Source organism: Tursiops truncatus, chromosome 11 (genome assembly GCF_011762595.2).
Source record: "Tursiops truncatus isolate mTurTru1 chromosome 11, mTurTru1.mat.Y, whole genome shotgun sequence".
NCBI classification, from domain to species: domain Eukaryota; kingdom Metazoa; phylum Chordata; class Mammalia; order Artiodactyla; family Delphinidae; genus Tursiops; species Tursiops truncatus.
The window spans coordinates 53,320,289-53,345,143 of record NC_047044.1 but is presented as its reverse complement, the minus strand read 5'-3'; the positions used below and the strand labels follow the sequence as shown (position 1 = coordinate 53,345,143).

The window sequence follows — 24,855 nt, the reverse complement described above, 5'->3', positions numbered from 1 at the left end:
TTCTTTAGGCATTGGTGGGAGTTTCAGAGAATGATTATTTTATGGTCACCAGTGTTCTAACTCTAAATAAAATTAATTTTAAATCTTTTTTTTACCTTAATGTGAAATTAAGATTTGTAAAAATTAGAAAATTTTATGAACCTTTTGTATACATATTTTTAACAGATCACTTTCCCTTAAGACTCTTTCAGTTTGGGGATATAACAGATCACTGCCCTTTTTTTCCCTTTGTCTCTCCATAGAGCTTCCCTTTTCTTCCTGCTCTGTCTGTACCTTCTTCCAGTTTTACTTGTGAAATATTTATGTCTTTGATTGATTGTGAAGTAACAAGATCCATGTATACTTTAATATCACTGTTACTGTGCATAAAATTAGAGCTGGTTATTTTATTCTCCTTTTACAAATAAAATTCTGTATTTCAAAAAGCCCAAAATAATGGTATACTATTTTGATATTTGAATTTTAACCTTCTTTTGGAAGTCTTTTTTTTCTTTCTTTCCTTTTTTTTTGTGTGTGTGTGCAATTCTGAATTTCTATTTTTAAATCTGCAGTATTCTGTTCTCTATATTTTAATACTGAATCTCCTGTGCCCAGGAGGCACCCTCCAAAGATATAAATTAAATACAGATATGGATTGATAAGGACACTATTGCAAATCTTGACTATCTGAGAAAAGTATAGGACTCTTTATCATCCAAAATTCAAAATAAATCCTTTGTACATAGTCATTAATCCAGTTGTTTCCTAAATGAACCATTGTCTTTATAGCATTCTTGAAAAACTAGAAATTTAACTGTCATAACTCTTGACCAGGAGTTGGCAACTTTTCTTAGACATGCACTGGGATGTATAATTGATTAATTCCTGATATCTTGGTTTAGAGTTGAGCCACTCAGGAAATAGCCTATCTGCTGAAGCAGATACTGTATAGGTTAATAAACTATTCCTTTATAAACTTTCTTTGATGAGTAATATTGCTTATACTTTAATGTGAATTACTTTATCCAAAATTTTTTTCTAGGATCCTAGCACTAGTTAGACAATTAAATTTTAAAATATTTTGTCTTTATTTTCCGGAAGAGGAGAAAGGGAACTCATCTGAGAAGAGCAAGCCAAAACATACTGTTATCCTGGCAGTTATTTAGATAACAAAGTAAAGTGCATGGGTGCTGAGCTTTCAGAGTAGGAACAGGGCAGACATATTGTAATTTTGTTTGTATATCTGTTGGACTACCCTGCCTAATCACTGAAAAATCATCTTCAGCACCACCTCTGAAAAATGTTTTATATAATCGGTGGTTACATCAGTATCAGAAAACCCTTTCTCATATCACCAATCATATTAATTGTTATACAACTACTTATCCTTGCACTACCAAAATTACTTTGGTTCTGGAGGCTTGATATTCTTGAGGTCTTTTGGGTTTTGTTTTTTTTTTTAACATTGTAGTATGGAAAACCAGTCTTGGTGCTTTTTCATAAGGATTAAGACTAGGATTTTCAAAAAGTTTTAATAGCATAAGCATAAAAAATTTGAGTCTATTAGAACAAGAGTTAGTGTTCATGCTAATCATTCATGGTAGTCTCTAGCTTACATTCAAACTAAATTCCTTCTAGGGCAATATTACATTCTCGTTTCCTGTGCCTTTGTTATAGTCTATTTAGTGTTGTCTCCTTATGATTAACTCAATTTCTCAAAAACAAGTATTAAAATGAAATCTTCTAATCAGCTATGTTGAGCTAGATTTGGCATTTGTTGAACTTTTTTGTGTATGTTTAAGGTGTAAGAAACTTCATTTATTAGTTTTTGCTTCTGTTCAAAGCAATTTTATTACAATAGGTATGTCTAATGCTGACCTTCTCTCTTAATATATTTCATCTTTACATGTTTCATTTCAACTGAGATATAGCCATGAGGGTGAGGTTTGTTAGGGTGATAGTTTGTAATTTTCTGATAATATCATAAAGTAAGAAAAAACTTTCATGAAAATTTTAGCAAAATATTTTAAGCAGTGGATATTATTTTATGTCTGTATCTTGTTGGAAACTGTACTTTTTCTAAAATAAAACTCTCCAATCAAGTTGGAGAAGAGAAAAAATTAGTTTCAATTTTTGCTGCTTTTGACTTTTAATCCAAATCCAGAATTAGAAAAGCTAGTACTTCAGTTTTATTTTCTGAAAGCATCTGTGATTTTTAATTGCTTTAGATGTCAGCTCTCAAGTTGAAAATTCACCATAGGAGGGAATATAAAATGGTGGCAGTAGCCTATGTTATTCTGTTTCATGAACACCATGTAAGTTCTTAGGTCCACAGATGAAAAGTGTAAAAGATAGTTAATAGAGTAGATTTTTTAAAATAATGTTTTTAGATACTGTTTCCTCAGTTATGCTGTTTTTTCGAGTGACTTCTGTGACTTCTGTGAAACTGAAGATAATTCATGAACTTCAGAAAATATTATTTAAAAAAATCTGATAATTTGTATTTTAATATAATTCCTTTTATTAATTCAATAATTCTAAAAATATGAGTGGTCTTTAGTACATCAGGCAGTGTAATTATTGATATATTGTTAACAATATGGATATGAAAACATACCTATTTTTTCTTTGTGAGAATGGGTTATGCTTAACCCATCAGTAGCCTTAAGATGATGAAATTGTTTGATAGCTTGTGATTAAAAACTTAAGAAGCACCAATCTGAGTGTGATTTAATATCATTGTTGTTATTATTCAATTTAATTATATTGATATTCAAGATTTTCTCTGATTTAATGGTACAACTGAGTATTAAGTTTTTCTGATGAGCACAGTACTGCCATACAGTTTCAATTTATCAAGTTAATATTTACTGAATGGCAAACATGTGAGATACTTTTAGACATAGATCCTGACTTATGAAGAGTATAGTCTTAATATTGTGATTTTTCACGTTTTACTTTTAGCATGAAAATTTTTTTTTAATTATTACTTTGAAAAGTTTAATTGTATCCTCAATATTTAAACAGATGTAGTGAAGTTGCTTTGGTTGGGTGAAGTGCCCGGAGTCCCATCTGCTTTCTTCTACTTAGTGGCCCCAGAAGCATTCTCATGGGATCCCAGGGCTCTGAGGAACAGTTTAAAAACCATATTCTGGCTAGAGAAAAGAAAACAACACATTAAAAATTAGCAATAAAAGTTAGAAGCACAGACTATGGAGTTACACTATCTGGATTGATACTGATCACCTGTGCTGCCCTGTATAAGTTGTTTCTATAACTCATTTTTCTCCTCAGGTAAGGAAAATAATAGTACCCATATCTTAGGAGTTTTGTGGGGATTAAGTGAGTTGATGAATATAAAGCTCTTAGGATAGTGACTGGCACATTGTAAACGACTAGGTATTAGATTGTGATATTATTTTATCTTTTTAAATTGAAGGAGTCAAGCAGAATGACTTCGGGAAAATTCTACCATCCATAGTTCCTGTATTTCTTTGTTCTTCTTTCCTACAAGTCTTATTCCACTTTGTCAGGACCTACTGAATGAAGAAAGACTTGAATGTACTTCTAATTTTTTTTGGCTTAGTAGTATTACAATAATGGTATTTATCCATTTCTGAGCTGTGTTAATTTAGCTCTCCTAGGCATACTGATAGGCAAGGGATATAACAACATAGAACTGTTCATGAATAAGCAATCTGCAGGAAATTTAAGATTCTTGAGTTCAGGTTATCTCAGGCCTCAGCCTCCTGAGTAGTTATGATTACAGGCATATACCACCGTGTCCCAGTGGTACAAATAAGTTAACAAAGTAGTTTTCTAGGGCCCTAAATGTATTATTCCATTGAGAGAATGTCTAGTTTTTGAAATTTGCATTATTGGAGGTAATTTTAATTAGCATTAGTTGAGTAGATTTCAGGAGCACTCCAACCCTTGTCTTTTTCATTGTCAAGGCCTAGGAGGCTCATGATTGGCCTCCTGAAAGAAGCAACTCTTCAGATGGATTTGAAGCAGGGGAGTGATATATGGTCCTTTTCACTGGAAAGCTGCATGGCATGAGATAGTTGTTTTCAAACTCTTTACTTGGAAGTAATAGGTCTTCTTAAATAGACTCTAGGAATTCACTGAAAAAACTGATAGTAATCAAGGACCTGTTCATTATCCCTGTCACACAATGCAAAGTCAGTTGAAATTCCAGGCATTTTTAAGGTCAGCTTCTTCCTGTGATCTGTTGGGTTAGGGAAAAAATCTTTCTGTAAATTCAGAAGAATATTGAAAGTTTTTTTATAAGACTTAATTAAAGAGAATGAGTGATACTACACAGAAATAATATTCTTTTAGGAAACTAGATTCTCATTATAATGTAAAACAGTAAAAAAGTCGTTACTAAAGCTATTATTTCTGTGTTCTAGTACTTCATAGCTTTGAATGTGACTAAGTGTAATGCTTTTCTACACTTACCTGAGACTCATTTTGCATTTATTGGAACAAATTCTTGGAAACACACTTTAACATGAAGCTGTGTAATTTTGTTCAAATTAACCAAACTTACAGCTGAATAAATGAACATAGTTTCAATCACAAAAAGAAACACCTAACCCCTGAGACATAAGAATTTTAAAAAACAGTTTAGGATTTTAAAGAAAATAACTTCTGATAAACTGAGAATGTGGCTGATTAAAAGTTCAAATAATATTCCTAGGGCAGATTTTTATCTATCCAAGCAATTAAACTCAATTATTTGAGTTTCTTCCATACCATGTGCCAAAAATTACATGGCAAACTAGCATCAAAAATATGTTTAATTATCAAATGACAACTCAATCAGATCTTTCCAATTTGATAAAGGTAAAGAAATGGAAACAGCCTTACTTGTATTAGAACCATTCACTTTCCCATCACAGATACCAATGTTTCTACTTCTCCCTTGTTTGCAGGGAAAGGGAGAAGTATCCCTTCCCTTTAGAAAAAGAAAAGGGGCTGGGAAAAGAGAACCTGAATTCTCAGGCAGCTTATTTGTGGAAAGAGTATATATAGCAAAGTTGTGTAAGTATTTAGTTTTCATAACTGGAGTAGAAACGGTATCTCTGAAAGAATGCCTTGTACCTGTGTAACTTGGCTAAAATGATTTCTAGTCATGAAAATATATGCCTTTCTTAACCAACAATCTTACTTGTCTATTCTTCACATTCTTCCAAATTAATATACAAATTTCTCTAGGATTAATGCTTCTATTTCTGTTAATAAAAACTTTCTAATGTTTTGTCAGTCCCTAATTCTATAATAGGAAATGACAAGAGTACAGGTTACAGGGGAAAGGCTTATTTCAAGGAGTTGTAAATAATTATATCTGATTTTAATACAGAATTGTTTTACATTATATTCACTAGGTAGAATTACTTGCAGTGCTAACATTTATGGCAGCAGTTTTTAATATAATCACACTGAAGTATCTTGTATTGATTTTAATAACTACTCAAAGTATCTGTAATTGAAAACATAAGAAATGTTAATCTTTAATATATAATGGTAACTACAAATTTGACCCCTCTAACAAAAGAAAAGAAAAGAAAAAGCGGTTCCAGATTTACTTCTGTTACCTAAAAATCAAAAACAGTTCATTTTCTTGACGTCAAAATCTTTTCTAAAATACATTTTCTTCCTTTAATAAAGTTATGCATATCATTCAACACATTATGATTGGAATATTCTTAAGTATATCAGGGTTATGTTCTAAATTTTATAAATTGGTATTATTGAATAGTGTCACTAGAAAATATAAGAGATTGGACTGATAGAGCCTTTCAAAGGAGAAAGACATGCTAAATTTCTCTTAAAGCCTTGTTTGTTGTCTTTTGCCTATTTGTTCTAACGTATACATTTAAATTCTGGTCAGTTGCGGCTATGCTGTTTTAATTACTGAAAGACCCTCATCTGTTAGATTTTTTGCTTCTAATATCACACTTAAGATCATCTTTCTATATTAGTTTGTGAGTAAAAATAGTTTGTGGTGATGCATGTTACCAATGATCAACTTCATTAGTGTTTTCACTTTGCCAATAATGGATGCTTAGTTCAGTATTTTTTTTTTAGTAGTGTATATATGGAAACCAATTGCTAAGTGTTACCAATCACCTCTTTACAGTAATTTGTAAACTATACTATACTATACTGGGAGAGTGTCAGTGAGTTGGTTACTGAAAACCATTGCTTAATTAATAATAATATTTAAAATAAATTACTAATTCTCATAAATTCATGTTAAAATATTAATAGCCCAGTAATGAACTTGCAGTATCTGATAGTAACAGTATCCTTCTTTGCATAGTAAAGGTTGTTTTTCCTATCATTGTCACTTTCTTAATTTCCTCTTCACAGAGACCCCTGGGTTAGGGCATCTGTTATCCTTATTTCACTGATGAGGAAATTGAGGCAAGGAAAGTTTAAGTGACTTGTCATTCACTAAGACAAGTTAATAAATGAGTTAAAACTGGGCTGTTATTCAGATATCCTGAGATAATGTATCTTTCATAATTATACTAGTCAGCTTGTAAGAAATGCTTTTAAAATGTTTCATTTTATTGTCACATATACATAACATAACATTTACCATTTTAACTATTTTTAACTTCAGTGGTATTAAGTATATTCACATTGTTGTGCAACCATTAAAAATGTTTTTATGTTTATGCCAAATATATGGCCCCCCTAATACAAGATGTTCCCATAAGGTGTTCCCGTAACTGTTTGCATGATTCAAACAGTTTCCCTGGGAGGTTATTTACACACTTACTCATTTGATGGTGTGTTCGAAATATTTTAAGAACTCCTTTTGGAATTGCTTTCATTCTTCTGAATTTCACTGATGGATATTTCTCTTCCTTTGATGACAAAGTTGATTTTTCAAAAACCTGATGTTATTCAGAGCATTATCTGCAGAATATTATAGGTGATCAAGCTAGATAATTTTTTTCAAATAATAAATATACTTGTGCAGTCATCCATTCATTTACTCAGCAAATATTCATCAAGGGCCCACTAAGTGCCTTTCATTCTGATAGGCAATAACTATACCATGGTGAACAAAACCAGAACTATTTCCATGGATCGTAGTCTAGTAGGGGAGATAAACGTTAAATAAATTGTGAATATTTTAAGCATCATGAAAAGAAAAAATCATGGAGAGTGCTCTGAGTATAACAAGAGCTGGGAGAGCACCTAATTTATATTGGATACCATGTTCCCCAGAAGTAACCTTTGAGCTATGACCAAAGAATAGGTGTTAGTTGGGCAGGTGAGAGTTGAAGTCAGATGGAGCAACAGCATGTGCAGAGCCCCTAAGGTGGGCAAGTTTGAGGAACCAAAGATGAGTAACCTGTGAGATAATATTTAAATGGGGGTGGGATAAAATGAGTTCAGAGAAATAGGCAAAAGCCAGATCATGTGGGGGAATATGGATTGTAATGTATTAAAAGGCATTGAAGGTTCCAGGCTGCTATCATCTCATCTGGTTTATTGCATTTATCTTCTAGCTGATTTCTCTGCTTATACCCTTAACTCCTATGGTCTGTCCTCACAAGAACAGCCAGAGCGATGTTTTTAAACTTAAGGCACCTGTCACCCTTTGTCCATATCACTAAATGCCTTCTTATTTCACTCAACAGAAGCTAGAGTTCTTAAAAGAGCATATAAGGCATATAAGGCCGTGTATGATCTGGCTTCTGTCTTATTTTCTACCACTTTCCTCCATGCTCACTCTGCTCCATCCTCAGTGGCCCCCCTCACATATTGCACGAATGTTCCTGCCTTGGGGTCTCTGAACTTATAATTTCCTATACTTGGAATGTTCTTTCTCCAAATGTTTATATCCTTTCTTTCTCACTTCCTTTAGGTCTCTATTAATCAGTCAGATCCTTCCCCACTCACTGTATACGATGGTAACTGCCCTCTCCCATTCCATGACCACCTGATATATGCTGTATATATATATTTGAGTTTTTTGTTTATCTGTTTGCCTCCCTCTACTCCCAACTCATGCTCCATGAGCACAGGAGTTTTGTTTTAGTCACTGCTATAGCCCCATTACCTCAAACAGTGTCTGGCGTGTATTGTAGAAGGCATTCAAATTAATGAAAAGTGAAGGAAATCACAAGTGTGTGTCTGGTTTTTGGCTTGTACGTCATAATGAGAACATAATGGTAACAGTGGGAGGAGAGACACAGGAGAAGTAGGTTTGGGGTAAGGAGAAGATTATGAGTTAATTTTAGTCATGTTCAGTTTGTCATACCAATGAAACATCCAAGTGGATATACCATAGGCAGTTGGATATTCTAGTATGGAATATAGACCAGAGGCCTAGGTTAGAAATAAAAATATGACTGTAGATGGTATTTAAAATCAGGGAAATGATTGCATCTGTGAAGTGAGGCCATCTGTGAAAAAGACATCCCAGGACTAAGCCTTACAATATAACATTTGAATATAACATTTGAATATAACATTTGAATCTAACATTTGAAAGGAGGAAAGACACTACTGTTGCAACAGGAAAAAAAGAAATGGATTATGGATGCAAGTAGTTTCTAGATTTTGTAATGACTTCCATTATCTTAAAAGTACGAGACCAGATCATAATCTAAGAATGAAAGAATAAGATTGCTCAGCAATGTTGAGATCTCATTGTTTGAGATCTTAATGTTTAGCTACATGGTGCATAAAATAGATGGGTTCATACATGAAAATGATTGGGTTCATCTAGGGCTGTAGAGAGAAATCAAAGGAATTAAGAGCAACTAGACGAATTTTCTTATTTAGCTAATCCAGTAAACATCCACTGAGACCTGCTCCGTGCCAAGCGTTGTTCTAGACACTGGTGGTACAGAGTTGAACAAGACTGTGCCTATCCTCTTGAATGTCGTGCTGTGGTGAATGAGATAGCCATATAAATAAATGAGATGTAATATGTGACATGATAGAAAGCATGATCAGCCAAATGTTTTGAAAGCAAAGAAAAGAGAGCCATTGGGAAATAAGTCAGGCTTCACCAAGGAGGTGACACTTGAGTTGGGTCTTGATTTCGTTTGATTGAGTATATTGTTCATTATGACTTATGTTTGGTTCATCTGGTCATAAAAATAGCAGTGACTTACCAGAGGTACAACTATAACATTATAGCTCATGCTTGTTACCACATTTTTCCACCACAAAAATCCCTACATCAGAGGGAGGAACACTCCCAAACTCATTCTACGAAGCCACCATCACCCTGATACCAAAACCAGACAAAGATGTTACAAAGAAAGAAAACTACAGGCCAATATCACTATGAACATAGATGCAAAAATCCTCAACAAAATACTAGCAAGCAGAATCCAACAGCACATTAAAAGGATGATACACCATGATCAAATGGGGTTTATCCCAGGAATGCAAGGATTCTTCAGTAATTGATTCTTCAATCAATGTGATACACCATATTAACAAATTGAAGGAGAAAAACCATATGACCATCTCAATAGATGCACAGAAAGCTTTCGACAAAATTAAATACCCATTTATGATAAAAACCCTCCAGAAAATAGGCATGGAGGGAACTTACCTCAACATATGACAAACCCACAGCCAACATCGCCCTCAATGGTGAAAAACTGAAACCATTTCCACTAAGATCAGGAAGAAGACAAGGTTTCCCACTCTCACCACTATGAATCAACATTGTTTTGGAAGTTTTAGCCACAGCCATCAGAGAAGAAAAAGAAAGAAAAGGAATCCAAATCGGAAAAGAAGTAAAGCTGTCACTGTTGGCAGATGACATGATACTATACATAGAGAATCCTAAAGATGCTACCAGAAAACTACTAGAGCTAATCAATGAATTTGGTAAAGTAGCAGGATACAAAATTAATGCACAGAAATCTCTTGCATTCCTATACACTAGTGATGAAAAATCTGAAAGTGAAATTAAGGAAACACTCCCATTTACCACTGCAACAAAAAGAATAAAATACCTAGGAATAAACCTACCTAAGGAGACAAAAGACCTGTATGCAGAAAATTATAAGACACTGATGAAAGAAATTAAAGATGATACAAACAGATGGAGAGATATACCATGTTATTGGATTGGAAGACTCAGTGTTGTGAAAATGACTATACTACCCAAAGCAATCCACAGATTCAGTGCAATCCCTATCAAACTGCCAAGGGCATTTTTCACAGAACTAGAACAAAAAATTTCACAATTTGTATGGAAACACAAAAGACCTCGAATAGCCAAAGCAATTTTGAGAAAGAAAACCAGAGCTGGAGGAATCAGGCTCCCTGGCATAAGACTATACTACAAAGCTACAGTAATCAAGACAGTATGGTTCTGGCACAAAAACAGAAATATAGATCAATGGAACAGGATAGAAAGCCCAGAGATAAACCCACGCACATATGGTCACCTTATTTTTGATGAAGGAGGCAAGAATATACAGTGGAGAAAAGGCAGTCTCTTCAATAAGTGGTGCTGGGAAATGGGACAGCTACATGTAAAAGAATGAAATTAGAACACTCCCTAACACCATACCCAAAAATAAACTCAAAATGGATTAAAGACCTAAATGTAAGGTCAGACACTATCAAACTCTTAGAGGAAAACATAGGCAGAACACTCTGACATAAATCACAGCAAGATCCTTTTTGACCCACCTCCTAGAGAAATGGAAATAAAAACAAAAATAAACAAATAGGACCTAATGAAACTTAAAAGTTTTTGCACAGCAAAGGAAACCATAAACAAGACGAAAAGACAACCCTCAGAATGGGAGAAAATATTTGCAAATGAAGCAACTGACAAAGGATGAATCTCATGCAGCTCAATATCAAAAAAACAAACCACCCAATCCAAAAATGGGCAGAAGACCTAAATAGACATTTCTCCAAAGAAGATATACAGATTGGCAACAAACCCATGAAAGGATGCTCAACATTATTAATCATTAGAGAAATGCAAATCAAAACTACAGTGAGTTATCACCTCACACCAGTCAGAATGGCCATCATCACAGAATCTACAAACAATAAGTGCTGGAGAGGGTGTGGAGAAAAGGGAACCCTCTTGCACTGTTGGGAATGTAAATTAATACAGCCACTATGGAGAACAGTATGGAGGTTTCTTAAAAAACTAAAACTAGAACTACCGTATGACCCAGCAATCCCATTGCTGGGCATATACCCTGAGAAAACCATAATTCATAAAGAGTAGTGTACCACAGTTTTCATTGCAGCTCTATTTACTGTAACCAGGACATGGAAGCAACCTAAGTGTCCATCAATAGATGAATGGATAAAGAAGATGTGGCACATGTATACAATGGAATATTTCGCAGCCATAAAAAGAAACGAAATTGAGTTGTTTGTAGTGAGGTGGTTGGTCCTATATACGCTACCAAATGTAAAACCGATAGCTAGTGGGAAGCAGCCGCACAGCACAGGGAGATCAGCTCAGTGCTCACGTACAGGGGTGGGATTGGGAGGGTGGGAGGGAGGGAGACAAGAGGGAAGAGATATGGAGATATGTATATGTGTGTTGCTGATTCACTTTGTTATAGAGCAAAAACTAACACACCATTGTAAAGCAATTATACTCCAATAAAAATATTTTTAAAAAATCATATTTTACCATAGTAAAAACCACATTGTTCATACACTCAATAAACACATACTGACACCTCCTGGGTGCTAGACAGCAATGCTTTTTCATACGTCTGCCAACTCTAAAAAGAGAAGAACCTAAATATTCTGAGCAGTGACAATATCAATGAAACAAACATATAGTCTCCTAAAGTAATTAAGTCAAAAATGATGTTCATATGAATTTGAAGTGTTTACTGGAAAAATCACTCTTTGCTTTATAATCGTCCCATGCATAATTAAAAATATGTCTTCATTTAGATTTTTTAATACATAAATTTATTTATTTTTGGCTGCTTTAGGTCTTCATTGCTGTGTGCAGGCCTTCTCTAGTTGTGGCAAGGTGGGGGCTACTCTTCGTTGCGATGTGCGGGCTTCTCATTGCCGTGGCTTCTGTTGTTGCAGAGTGTGGTCTGTAGGTGCTTAGGCTTCTGTAGTTGCAGCACAGGGACTCAGTAGTTGTGGCGCACGGGCTTAGTTGCTCCACAGCATGTGGATCTCCCCAGATTAGGGCTCGAACCCATGTCCCCTGCATTGGCAGGCAGATTCTTAACCACTGTGCCACCAGGGAAGTCCTATTTAGAGAGGTTTTGTTTTGAATATAAACTCGATCATTGACTGACACACACACGCCAATATACATACACACGTACATATTTATTATGCATATATGAATGAATACATATATTTTTAAATAGTTTTGGTATATGATTAAGGTATTTTGTGTAATTCTTCAGTAATTGCCCAGGGCTTTTCTAAGCCTTATGTACCTTGCCCAAGAGAAAGCTTTCAGTAACTGTTTTTAAAAGAAATTAAAAACAAGTTCTTGACCAAAATATTACTAACTGTTCATAAGGAAATTCTTAATACCAAGATATAATGTACTTTATGATTCCTCTTACATTTATTGAATACCATACCAAAAGTATCTATATCATCATAATTACGCCACCATCTTCCTGAGACCTCTCTTACCTTCCCTGAGACTTGTTCCATTAATTGTCTCTTCTTTGTTCTATATCTTTAACCTCACCTCTTCACTGTCTTCCTTTCCTCGTATATGCATGGTCAACTCTCTTTTTTTTTAATGGGGTGGGAGGGAGATGGAGTGAGGAGTACCCTTGACCTTGAAGAGGGTGGTCTGTCCTCCCTACTTTCTCATGTCCCATTCAGTAGCCCTCATGTCTGCAGCTTAGCACAGTAGTTAAAGCTTAGATTTTGCAACTTGACTGCTTGGATTCAAATCCTAGTTCTGTTACTTGTAAGTTGTGTGACCTTGGATAAGAAACTTTTTAGTTTATCTGTTAAATGGAGATAACATGCTTAAGTACTTGGCACATAACAAACAATGTGCAAGTATCAACTGCTGTTATATCATCACTGTGACCATCATACCACCCCACAGAAATTGTTTTTGGTAAGGTCGTTCTTGACTCCGTTTCCTAGGCTCTTTGTAGCCCCTTTACCTTTGAGAAGTTGACATCTGCTTAAAAGTGACAAATCCCAGATCTGTCTCCACCATACTTCTCCCTCCTGAGTTTTCCTCCAAAATATAACTATTAGATGGACATTTCTGCCTAAACAATATTAAAGATAACTCAAACTCAGCATGTGTATGACTAAACGTATTTCCTAGAAACCCGATGCTTTTATTTATTATACTCCCTTATAGATGCAACCATTAATTAACCCAAGTCAAAACCTGAGACTTACCACAAGTTCTATTCATTCTACTACCTCTTAAGTGTCACTTGTATCTATCTTTTCCTTTCCTGTCAGTACAGTATTTTAACACTTGAGCATCTTTTAAGTGAACTTTTGAAAAATTCATCTAACTCATCTCTTTGTTCCATCATTTATCCTCTTCTAATCCATTTAGTACACTCCTCCCAGAGTCAGTTTTTAAAAGCAAATACCTCCTTGCTTAAAACTCATTTCCAGGACTTCCTTGGTGGTACAGTGGTTAAGAATCCGCCTGCCAATACAGGGGACACGGGTTCGAGCCCTGGTCCAGGAAGATCCCACATGCCACAGAGCAGCTAAGCCCATGCACCACAACTACTGAGCCTGCACTCTAGAGCCTGCGTGCCACAACTACTGAAGCCTGCTCGCCTGGAGCCCCCTCACCCCCACTGGGGAAAGCCCACACAGCAACGAAGACCCAACGCAGACAAAAATTAATTAATTAATTTTTTTAAAAAAACCTCATTTCCTATCACCTAAAAGATGAAATCCAAACCGGACCCTACCTAGCTCTTTAACCAAAACTAAAAGTTCTTGGAATTCATTAAGTTTCAAATCTCTTTATATATAATGTTACCTCTTCCCTAGTTGCCTTTCACACACACACATGCATGCATGCACACACACATACAAACACACACATACCCCTTTTCCTCTATCTCTTCTGGACAAATACCTACTACACAGTAAGAATCATGAAATTAGAGGCTATCGTTGGTTTTCTTTTATATCCCCAATGTTTGGTATAATGCCACATAATAGTAACTACATTAGAACAGTGTTTCTCACAGTGTTTGGATGAGACAGTGCTGGTCAACAATAAAATAACTATAGAAATTAAGCATAAGTGAGTGATCCAGAACTTTTATAGCAGTTAGGTTAGTTTCATATCTATTAAATCTAATAATTTTAAAATGGGTCTTTCTTTTCTGTATGTTATTTCTTCATTTTTCTAGTGGTTCATTTTTATTTTCTAAAAAACTTTATAGAAGTATCAGTCTGTGACAGTTTGAAAATTTAAAAAGATACTAGTCCTTCCATATAGATGATTTGAGAAGCACTGCATTAGGAAAATTTACCTGAAACATTCAGTACTTGACCTGTACCAGATTAATGATATTTCTGGAGCTGTCTAAATGTCAAAGAGCACAATAATTTTTAAAAGAATTATAGCTTTTAATATATATATTTACTTCTTGCAAAGACCTACCAATTTATATAAAGTCTAATAAACACTACAGCTTATGTTCTGCCGATGTAGCCAGTCTGATAGTACTTGAATTGGGCTGCCATGTTAATCACAGCTTGGCAGAACATACCCTACTACTCTGCAAATTGTTTCTTGAACGATTTCACAGTGAATGGCATGAAAACATTTTGGAACAGTATTTCTGTATTTCTAGTCTCTTAACATAATGGTCATCTGTTCTTAATATTTGTTGAGTGATTAATCAAATAAATTTAAAGTTCTCTTTTATTATGAAAATAATTAGAAACCTTCATAGTTATGTTATCACATAGTCCTTAAATTTCTGTTTCAACTCAGCCTTGTCAATTACGGGCCTAGTGTAATGAAATGATACAGAGAAGTATATGACTTGGTAGTTCTTTCAAAGAATGTAGTAAGTCAGTTAAGCTTTCTAAAAAAATTCTGCTGTCCCTTTCTTTATGCCTTAGCAGGATAACTAAAAGATGAACAAATCACATAATTCTTAATACTAATTTATTCAAAAATGTTTCTTTACTGAATATTATGTTCAGGGGACTGAACAAAACTTTAAAACACTTGTTTTTTCTTAAAACCTTTCACTATCTTGCTTGCTTAAAATATTGGCATTCATTTCATTGTGAGCCAGTTTTAAATTATTAATAGGGTAATTAATAGGTAATTAATAAGCTACTAAACATTAAAATTGAACTAATAAGCTTTAGTTCTTTAAAATAAATATAACATGCTAATATTTATTAATGTTATTAGAACCATTTAGCTTAAGCATGCTTCCCATAAACTGAATATCTAAACATAAAAATCATTCAATAAATAGCCTGTTACTTAAAAAAAAAAATTAAACAATTGCTGTTACAATCTAGTAGTTTTAAAGCATCATACAACTACCTAAGCTTACCTTAGCATCAATTGTTGATCAAATCATTATCCCAGAAACTTTCAAATTTCTCTCTATTGCAAGTGGATCTTCTATCCAGTTTCTACTTTTAGCTTTTAATATGAAAAAATCACTGGTCTTTATATAATCATGTTTTTTTAAGCGTGACATCTCTAGTTATAGGACTTACTCACTGCAAGTAACAGGGTAGTCCTTTTGACAAAATTTTCCTTCCTCAATCCCATAGATGAGGAGGGGATAGGCATTGACATTTCTTTGCTAGCCAAAAGGTTTCCCATTAGTTCTCATACTTCCCAAGCTTTCATAATAATTCTTAATTAAATTCAAGTAGCATGTGAAGAGAGATTAAATAGAATTTGAAGAAGGGGTGACAGCAGGGACTTTAAATGAAGTTTAATTTTATTCATGTGCAAAGCATAGTGACCAGATTAATGATAAACATGAAAATGTTACAACATCTTTGTCCAATTCAAAAATACTGCCTTTAGAACTACTTTATGTAAAATTTCAGTATTTTAAGTCAAGTGTATGGCAGTTCTCTCTTCACTAACTAGGTGGGAGAGAGAAGAAAACAAAGTTTTTAAAACTAAATAAATAAAAAGAAAGTTATATCCACTTATATTTTACTTACACAAATTTGTTCTTTAAAGAAAGCTTGAAGAGAGAATGGAAATGTAAAGCAAAATAGAGCTATAGTTGTATTTGTTTTCCTAAAATATATGGAGAAACTTCAGAATTGATCTCAAATATAATGAGATTTGCCTTTCCTAGGAAAAAAAAAATAAAACATGAAGTGTCTTAAAAATATCTCATTTTCCAAACCTCCGTGGTGAGGGGCCAGGCTTATATTTGTAGTTCTTCATTGTAAAAGTCTACGTCATAGTTTTCTGTCTTATCCACTACTTTTTTACAGAATTTGAGCCAGTATCCCAGTTTTAATAAAATGCTTTGGAGTTATACAGTACCTTTTTAGAACGTTTATACTCTTGTCATGACGAATTGAAAAATGACATGACAAATTCGAAAATTCTTTATCCATCTAATCTTAAAATCCAAAATAAGATATTTGGGGGAATTCTAAGATTACTTTAACCATGGATTACTTTAGGTTTTATTTTTTAAATCATAAGAAAATAAAATGGTTTCCTCATTTTAGATTGGGTTTTTAGTATTGGTCAGTTTGAAAGTGTAGCTACTTTAAGAGTTGTGAGTGGCGTTACATTTTGATCAGTTACAGAATGAGTTACACAACTCAAAGGCTTTAGGTAATCAAAAATTAAGTTTGTTTTCTTTCCTGTTCTAGTTACCGGTTTACTAAAATAGTGAGCATACATGATCACTTGAAAATTGGGCTTCTGGAGCACCTGAACAGAAAGGGAGTGGTTCATATTCAGCATTACAAAAGACAACTTTCTCTTTTTGAAGGGGATTACTTTGACTATTTTCCAGGTACTGGGGAAATTCCAGATTCATTACAAGTTATTGGGATGGCTATTAATTATTCATTTCCTAAAATATGTTGATTATAGACTTGAGATTTGGTTATATAGTAGAACTTTATTTCAATTCATCAATTTTTTAAAAATATATAGAAGTTTATAGTGAAATACAAAATTGAGACTCTTACATGAGTCACTCTTTCAAAGAACTCGAGAAACATCAGTCTTACTGATCAGAACATATTTAATGGAAGAACTTTTTGAAAGTAATGTAAGAGGAATAGGATTTTTGCATGTGTATGTAAGGAAAAGTTATGTACAAAACATTGTAGTCTTTCCTGGAATGAGAGAGAATCATACTTCACATAATACTCCAATTTTAGGATGTTGGGTTAAGGGCAGAAATTTATAACCAGAGAGTTTTTCATAGATAATTAATACTTTATAAAATAGTCCAATGGTATATGCATTCTTTTTAAAAAATTCTTCATGGTGACAGTGATTAAAGGTCTTTATACATTGAGCCATATAGAATGTCCACTGGATGAGATACTTGATTATTTAGAAGAATTTTTTTAAGAATTGTGGTGTCTAGTTCCAGGTTGATTTGGGAAAAAGAGTCTTCATGAAAATATATTACCAAATATTTTTCTTTCACATATCTTTTACTTATATGGATTTATCTTGACAGTTATTTTTTGGAGTATTCACAGTAGTTATTTTTCCTTCATTAGGAAAGCCTCTTTAGGCATTATTTGGACTTTATTTTTGAATTTGTAGAACTTTAAACAGGTTATAGTTATATAACAGGGTGCAATTCAGATCTTAGTCAAGTGTTTTCCCAGTGTTCTCAGTCTCTAAGGACTGATTTACTGTATAAGTTTTTATTCATTTATCACACCTTTATTACGGTATGTGCCAGGCATTGTGCTAGATGCTAAGTTACAAAGGTGAATAAGACATGGACTCTGCTCTCAAGATAAGGACAGTCTAAGTGAGTTCAAGGTACAGCATTAGTCCAGAAGAAGGAATGTTAGTTCTTCCTTGAGGTGCTGAGATGTTAAGATGAGTTTTAAAGAATAAATAGGAATTTCTTACAGGGGAAGAATGTTCTAAGAAGGGGAGGAGTACATGCTAAGGCTCAGTCTTAATAGGTTAAACTAAGGAATATATCTTAAGACCCCTTATTCAAATTCACATTCAAGAATACTCTTACTTGCAATTTCCATTTTAAATGCATATGTGAGCACAAGTAGAGAACTACAAAGCCATTTTGAGGAACAGATACATTTGCTCACAAAACGATTGGCTTGCACATAATACACCATTCTCATCATTCCTCATGGATCGACATCTTTTCATGCTAGCTTATATCCTCAACCTTCCAGTTAGCCAGCTGTGAAGATGCTGTATCACAAAGGCTAAATTAATGAATGCCAAAAGTCTACCATACACTAAATATGAAATTTTAGTATTTCATATTACCATATACTAAATGTGAAATTTAGTTTTTTAATCCTTAGATCTTCAAATGCTCTTGTCAGTTTTGCACACTATTAACTTGCCTAGGGATCATAAAAAACATTTAAATAAATAATTTGCCTAGTTAACAAGTGCATTTGCCTGTTGATTAATGTAGCTTTTTTACTTTTTCTCTCTTGCATCAAGAATTGAAACTACTGGTACAGAATCTTTTTCTTCAGTCTGATTATTGCTTTATTTTTAACATGGTATTTGACAGAATTCTACCCGATATTGGGACCAACTCTAGACACAATTATAATACAAACAAAATGTGGCTTGAGATACGTGTTTTATGATCAGTCACATTACTTCATATATGGACCTCATTTTTTTGGTGATGACTTGTAAGAGGTAGTTCTTAAACTATGAAAGTGTTGGCATTTGTCAGTGTCAGGCAGTTGAAATCAAATGAATTAACAGGTGAAGCTCAAAATAGCCTGTGACTATTAGAATGTCACAAAACTCATAAGTAGCTATAAAAATAACATACTAACATGGTTTATATAATCCTTTTTGTTTTTATCATACATTCATATATATTATCAGGTTTTGTGGGGGGGGTTTTATTCTCAGTTTTTGCTAAGAAAACCATGTATGTTAAGGATGAGGGTTTTTTTTTTTTTATTTTGCAGTTCAGGAAACATTGAGAATAAGAGATATATCCACATAGGCACAACATATGTTGTATGATTTTTAGTCCATATTACATTACTGGAGTAAAATATCATGAGTTAAAAAGGACATTTCCTATGTCTACATATGTAGGACTTCTAATATATATATATATATGCCTTAAGAAAGGAATTGTTCTGGAACAGTCCCAATCAGATAGGAAAGTGATGTTTTTATAATAGAAGAACCTTTGAGAGAAATGCTTCAGAACTCTGGTTATAGTTTTTATTATTGAACTAATGAAAGTTATCTTTATTCTTTAAAACATTGTATTTAATGGTAGCCAGTCCAGGTATCCAATTTTCTTGTAATTGTCAAAGATGTTCATGTTTCTAAGATAGCCTCATGTTAAAAGATTGAATAATGAGTTGCATAAATTAAAAATCAAGCTGTATTATGACCAAATTTAAGAAATGGGCTTCTTTCTTCTACCAGAATGATGGCATTGAATACTGATGTCACCTGGAGGAAATATTTTAGTTGTTTGAGCTCTATTACAATAGTTCCTTGAAATTTATACCAAAAGAGAACTTTTAATGTTTAACTGGTTTTCATATTATTTCAAGAATATAGTGACTCCTATAATAACATTATATTCAAGGTGAAGGAGAAAATTATGGTATTTTCAAGATGAGGAAAAAAAGTCTAACATCAGTTTAGTTTTTAAACTATTATGATCTATGTAGTAGAACAGTTAAACTGGCTATTGAATTTCTGTATTTGTGTTTCAGAAAATTTTTAGAAAAATTAAGGTTGTGAGTTCCTTAAAACATTATGTTCAGCAAATAAGATGCTTTGGGGGACCATTTAGGATTTAATAGTTTACATTTAAATATAAAGTTTATCTCAAAATATATTGGTTATGATATCTTGACAGGAAATACAGGCAGTTACTAAGACTATTTGTGCTTTGTTGTTTAGTTTGTTATCAGTGAATTATAATCATCTTCAAACTGGCATGAGTCACTATGAAAATAAGCACTGGTCTCTGTGTCATTGACTTTTTAAAAATCCAAGTAGAGGCCCACTACAAAGCAGATGGTAGATTAAATGAAAGTCAAACAAAAGGGGACCAGGGAGTTTTTAATAGGTGCTGTCTTTTTGGATTTAGTATTCAGGTAGAAGTGCTTGAAGAAACTTTTGAAATTATTCATTACAAGCAAAAATATTTTTGCCTTACTTTGTGATATATCATTCAACAAAATTTGAGTACTCTGTGCCAAACATTGAAAGAAAAGAGTTAAAAAAAAGAAGAAGAAGAAATGGAGGATAAATACATTAGTAAATATAGGCAAAAAACATTTTAACTAAGCATGCATTTATTGTATACATGCTAAATGCCAAGGGACATTGTGCTCAGTGCTAGAGACATGAATTTAAAGGATATCATGATTCCTGCTCTCGTGGAAGTCTCAGTCTATTTGGCAAGACAGACAACCTAAAAATTAAAGTTACACTATATTATAAAATAAATGCTGTAATAAAAGTAAGCACTAAGCAGTAAGAAAACATACAGGAGGAAACGCTATAAGGGAACCTGGGAATCCTTCCCAGACAGGATACCTGAATGGTTTAGTAGAAGTTAGTAAGGCAAAGAAGGTATATTTCATATAGGTAGAGTAATGAGAACTTAAAAAGTGAGAGAATGCATGGAGGTCAAAGAACCACAAGTAATCAAATAAGGCTGGGATGGAAGTTTTTTTGTTTTTTGTTTTTTTAAAGGTATTTTATTGACAAGGGATGAGGCTAAATAGATGGGCAAAAGACAGACCCTTCTAAAGATTTGAAATTTTAATCTGAAATTGCTATTAAAGGATTTGTAGCAAGGAAGTGACATAATTAAGTCATAAATTTTAGTGACAAATTTTAGAAAGATCACTCTGGATGCTATGGAAAGCTAAAAAGATTTTCAATTATAGTTGGAAGCTCTTTGCAAGATAAGGATAAACATGAATAATTAGGTAAAAACAAAGCTCAAGAATTATTCATGTTTGCACAACTTGGTTTTTTGAAGTGTTTAAACGGTAAAGCATTAGGTTCTTTATATAATTGTTACACGCAGTAGTAGAATATTATATTCTTAGTATAACCCTGAGCTGATCAAATATAAGGATTTGAAAACTAATTAATAATTGTTGTAAATGCTGTCTGACCTCCAGTTTGCCTCATCGACTATTTAGTGTTGGTCCTTTTTGTACTAAATGAGATGATACTGCTAAGTGATGGCATTTATGCCCTATGTAGTCATGGTGTATTCTAGGTTGCCTGGCCCTACCTCCAGTGCTGGGTTTATAATTAAAATGACATATATTACAAAAAGAAAAGAGAAAATGAAACTCAGAAGGCCTGTAAGATTATGAAAGTTTGAGATATAAAAGGAATTAAGAGGAAAGGTAGAAAAAAAGTCCCTTCCCTAATTACTTCCTACACTGTAGCTTACCTCTTGTTCACATAAAATATTTTACTGTTGAAAAAGACATGTAAATAACTTTACAGGCTGTATAGCCCACCTCAAACATTTTTTAACTGTTGATAATATTTTTATTGCCTAAGAATAATACAATAACAAGTTCCATGATATTATAAAGGGTTCTCCCTTTTACCTTGAGGTAGGGGCCAGACTACCAGTTTGGACAGTATTATTTTTATTAGAAAATTCCAAAATAGATATCATAGTTACATGAGTACACATAAATTGATTTATAATTGAAACCACAAAATATAACGCCGTAATCTATTTTTAAGGATTGAATATGCTTAATTTTGGAGTTTTAGCCAAACAGTATATGACATATAGTCATAGTTTATAGCATCCAAGTTATCAGCATGAACTCAGCAGGCTGAACCTTTCATAGTTACCAAAACTATTTAACTTATTCCATATGAGTGGTAAGCAAGCTTTGAAAAACTTTTATTTCCATTAATATAAGTCTGAACTATCATAAGAACAGGTTTCTACTACTCTATGTGCAAGCAACTAGCTTCACTTAAGGCACTTTGTCACTTTACTCCAAGACAAATATCTTCCTGCAGCCAAAAAAAAGTTAACCTATATGACCGTATGTCTGTGTCAGTCATTACATGTTCTAATTAATGGCTCTAGACATCTACTTGATAAAGTAATATTCGGTTCAAAATGAAGTCACATTTTATGGTATTATCAACTTAAAAAATTATTTCATCTTGAGATAAAATATTGTGGAAAAACTACCTCCGCCGTCTATTTTATTTTAAATTCTAAATTATTTAATTCAAAATGGAACAGAGCTGGAGAATTAATTTATTCATAATTTTAATCTTGCCATAAAGGAAAGTTGGATTGTTGTGTTATTAAAGAAGAGCTAGAAGAAGTGAACACAGCCAGAGTTCACATAAAAGTTTGTTTTCTGAGGTTCAGCTGATCTGTCCTCTCCCTTCTAAAAATGGTTGATCCAAAAGGAAAGTTTAGAAGGCTGCACTTTCATGATAAGGAACTGACAATGGAAGCAGTAAATACCTCTTTAAAGTTCATTTCTTGCTTGCCCTCTGTCTCAGTTTTTACCTACTCAGGCTAATTTGCAGATGCCTGGGACGATTAGACAATCCATAATTTCTACCAGTCAAGTAAAAGAAGGAAAGAAAATTCTGAGCTTCTCTCCCAGTTAACCAGTAGTTTGCTGTGGTTAAAATTAATGCAGATTTTACAGCAACAAATATTAGTGTTTTCATTTACTATAAGTAATTGACTTGAAATTTGGGAAATGAATAGTTGAGTACATCATTTGAGTGCTTATTTGATCAGTTACTTATTAGTGCAAGAGGCCATCATGTAAATTTTTTGCTGTATATTATCACTTTATTTCTCTCTACATTTTAACATGTTTAACGTGTGGTTTCTTTTACTTGAAAATATATTTTATTCTTTGCAGTGTTTGAGCAATACACCTCCACTTACTGAATATTTCCTGAATGATAAGTATCAAGAAGAACTGAATTTTGACAATCCCTTAGGAATGAGAGGTGAAATAGCTAAATCTTATGCTGAATTGATCAAGCAAATGTGGTCTGGAAAATTTAGCTACGTCACACCAAGAGCCTTTAAGGTTAGTATGGTAAATACATTTTCAACAAGGCCTATATCACATGCAAGAGGACAAAAATCTTTGGGAAAGGGGTAAAAAATCATAGCTATTACAATGGTTTGTGGCCCTCCAAAGGGACTCAGCACATAAATACATACACAGCATATATGGTATTAAATTTTCAGGGTGGGGCACATAAGAGATGATTAATTTAAGCTGTCCAAAAAGAGTTCTGGAGGTTGGTAAAGGAAATAATGAAATAAAGTTTGAGAAACACTGGTATGGTTCAAAATGACTACAGACAGCAGTGAGCATTTGCAGATTGTTTTAGAATACAGCACATCTCTAAGAAACCTATATAAATATTTTATACAAATGTAAAGACTAAATTTGGGCATGTCATTAAACTCTAAGAACTCTATTTTGCGAGTCATTATTGGTTTGAAAAATTATTGAAATGAAACTGGTCTGCAAAGTGAGCACTAAATATTAATTAAATATATTTTCAATATAATTCTTAAACTTCTGTGTTTTTTCTTATTTGTGAGGTAGTTAATTCTTAGAATCAAAATCTCAAGTAATTTAGTTTGTCATTCAAATAAGAATTGAACTGAAATTTAGCTTTATATTGTTGAAGTTTTCCTAATTAATTATATGGGTGAGATTTATGAGAAATTTTAAGCGTTTGAAGAAAATAAGCAGTTTTCAACCGTTTTTTTTTTTTTTTTTTTTTTTTTGGCACGCGGGCCTCTCACTGTTGTGTCCTCTCTCGTTGCGGAGCACAGGCTCCAGACGCGCAGGCTCAGTGGCCATGGCTCACGGGCCCAGCCGCTCCGCGGCATGTGGGATCTTCCCGAACCGGGGCACGAACCCGTGTCCCCTGCATCGGCAGGCGGACTCTCAACCACTGCGCCACCAGGGAAGCCCTCAACCGTTTTTTATACAACTTAAATGATGTTCATATAGAACATGGACTGGGCCACATTTTATTAACTATGTACTAGTTCTTAAAAAATAAAAGACAAATCAAAAGAAGTCCTGCATTTATCTTCCTTAACTTTCCAAACTTAGGACAAACTAGTTCAGACAAGTCATTTCTCAACCCTTATCCGTGATTCCAATTAGTTTCATTTTACAAGATGTTCTCAATTATGTGTAAATAGGTCCTTGATATCTGACTTTTTTCTTTTGCATTTCTTTTCAGTCTCATCAAAAAAATACTTAGCACTGCAAAGACTAGGAAAATTATATATGAACATGAATATTCTTTTTATCTCTATGAGATTTATCCTCTCTTTACACACAGAAATTAAATGAGAGCATTGTACTTTTTTTTTTTTTTTTGCATTGTACTTTTTTCAAGTGACCCAGAAATGTTACTGAATTTTAAGTGTTTAGTGTTTCCCAATCCTTCGTACAAAACTATACCATATTTTCTCAATGTTCTCTCCTTAGGTCAGCATTTCTTTTCTATTTTACAGATTAGTTATCATTATTAAAATATTTTTAGATATGTAATTCTTTACATGTATTTATCCATATGTAATTATCATATCTGCATATGACTGCAAAAGTGCCACAAGTTGATTTGAGTGTTACACATAAATTTTAGGAAGTAGGTGAATTCACAAATAT

General features: G+C 33.4%; 1 protein-coding gene across 10 annotated transcripts in view; it reads left to right on the top strand.

Moving 5' to 3' along the window:
• Positions 1–24,855, top strand: part of USP15 (ubiquitin specific peptidase 15) — a 128,182-nt gene that overhangs the window by 80,733 nt on the left and 22,594 nt on the right. For 8 of the 10 annotated variants that reach the window (XR_012324312.1, XM_019952683.2, XM_019952681.3 and 5 more), the window contains one exon: positions 23,068–23,241. Coding sequence is in view for 9 of the 10 variants with exons in the window: in XM_019952683.2 (XP_019808242.1) it covers positions 23,068–23,241 (174 nt within the window). In the remaining variant the exon portion in view is untranslated. Of the gene's footprint in view, positions 1–16,827; positions 16,974–23,067; positions 23,242–24,855 lie in introns of those variants that run through there. The other 2 variants (XM_033866352.2, XM_033866353.2) reach the window with 2 other exon arrangements.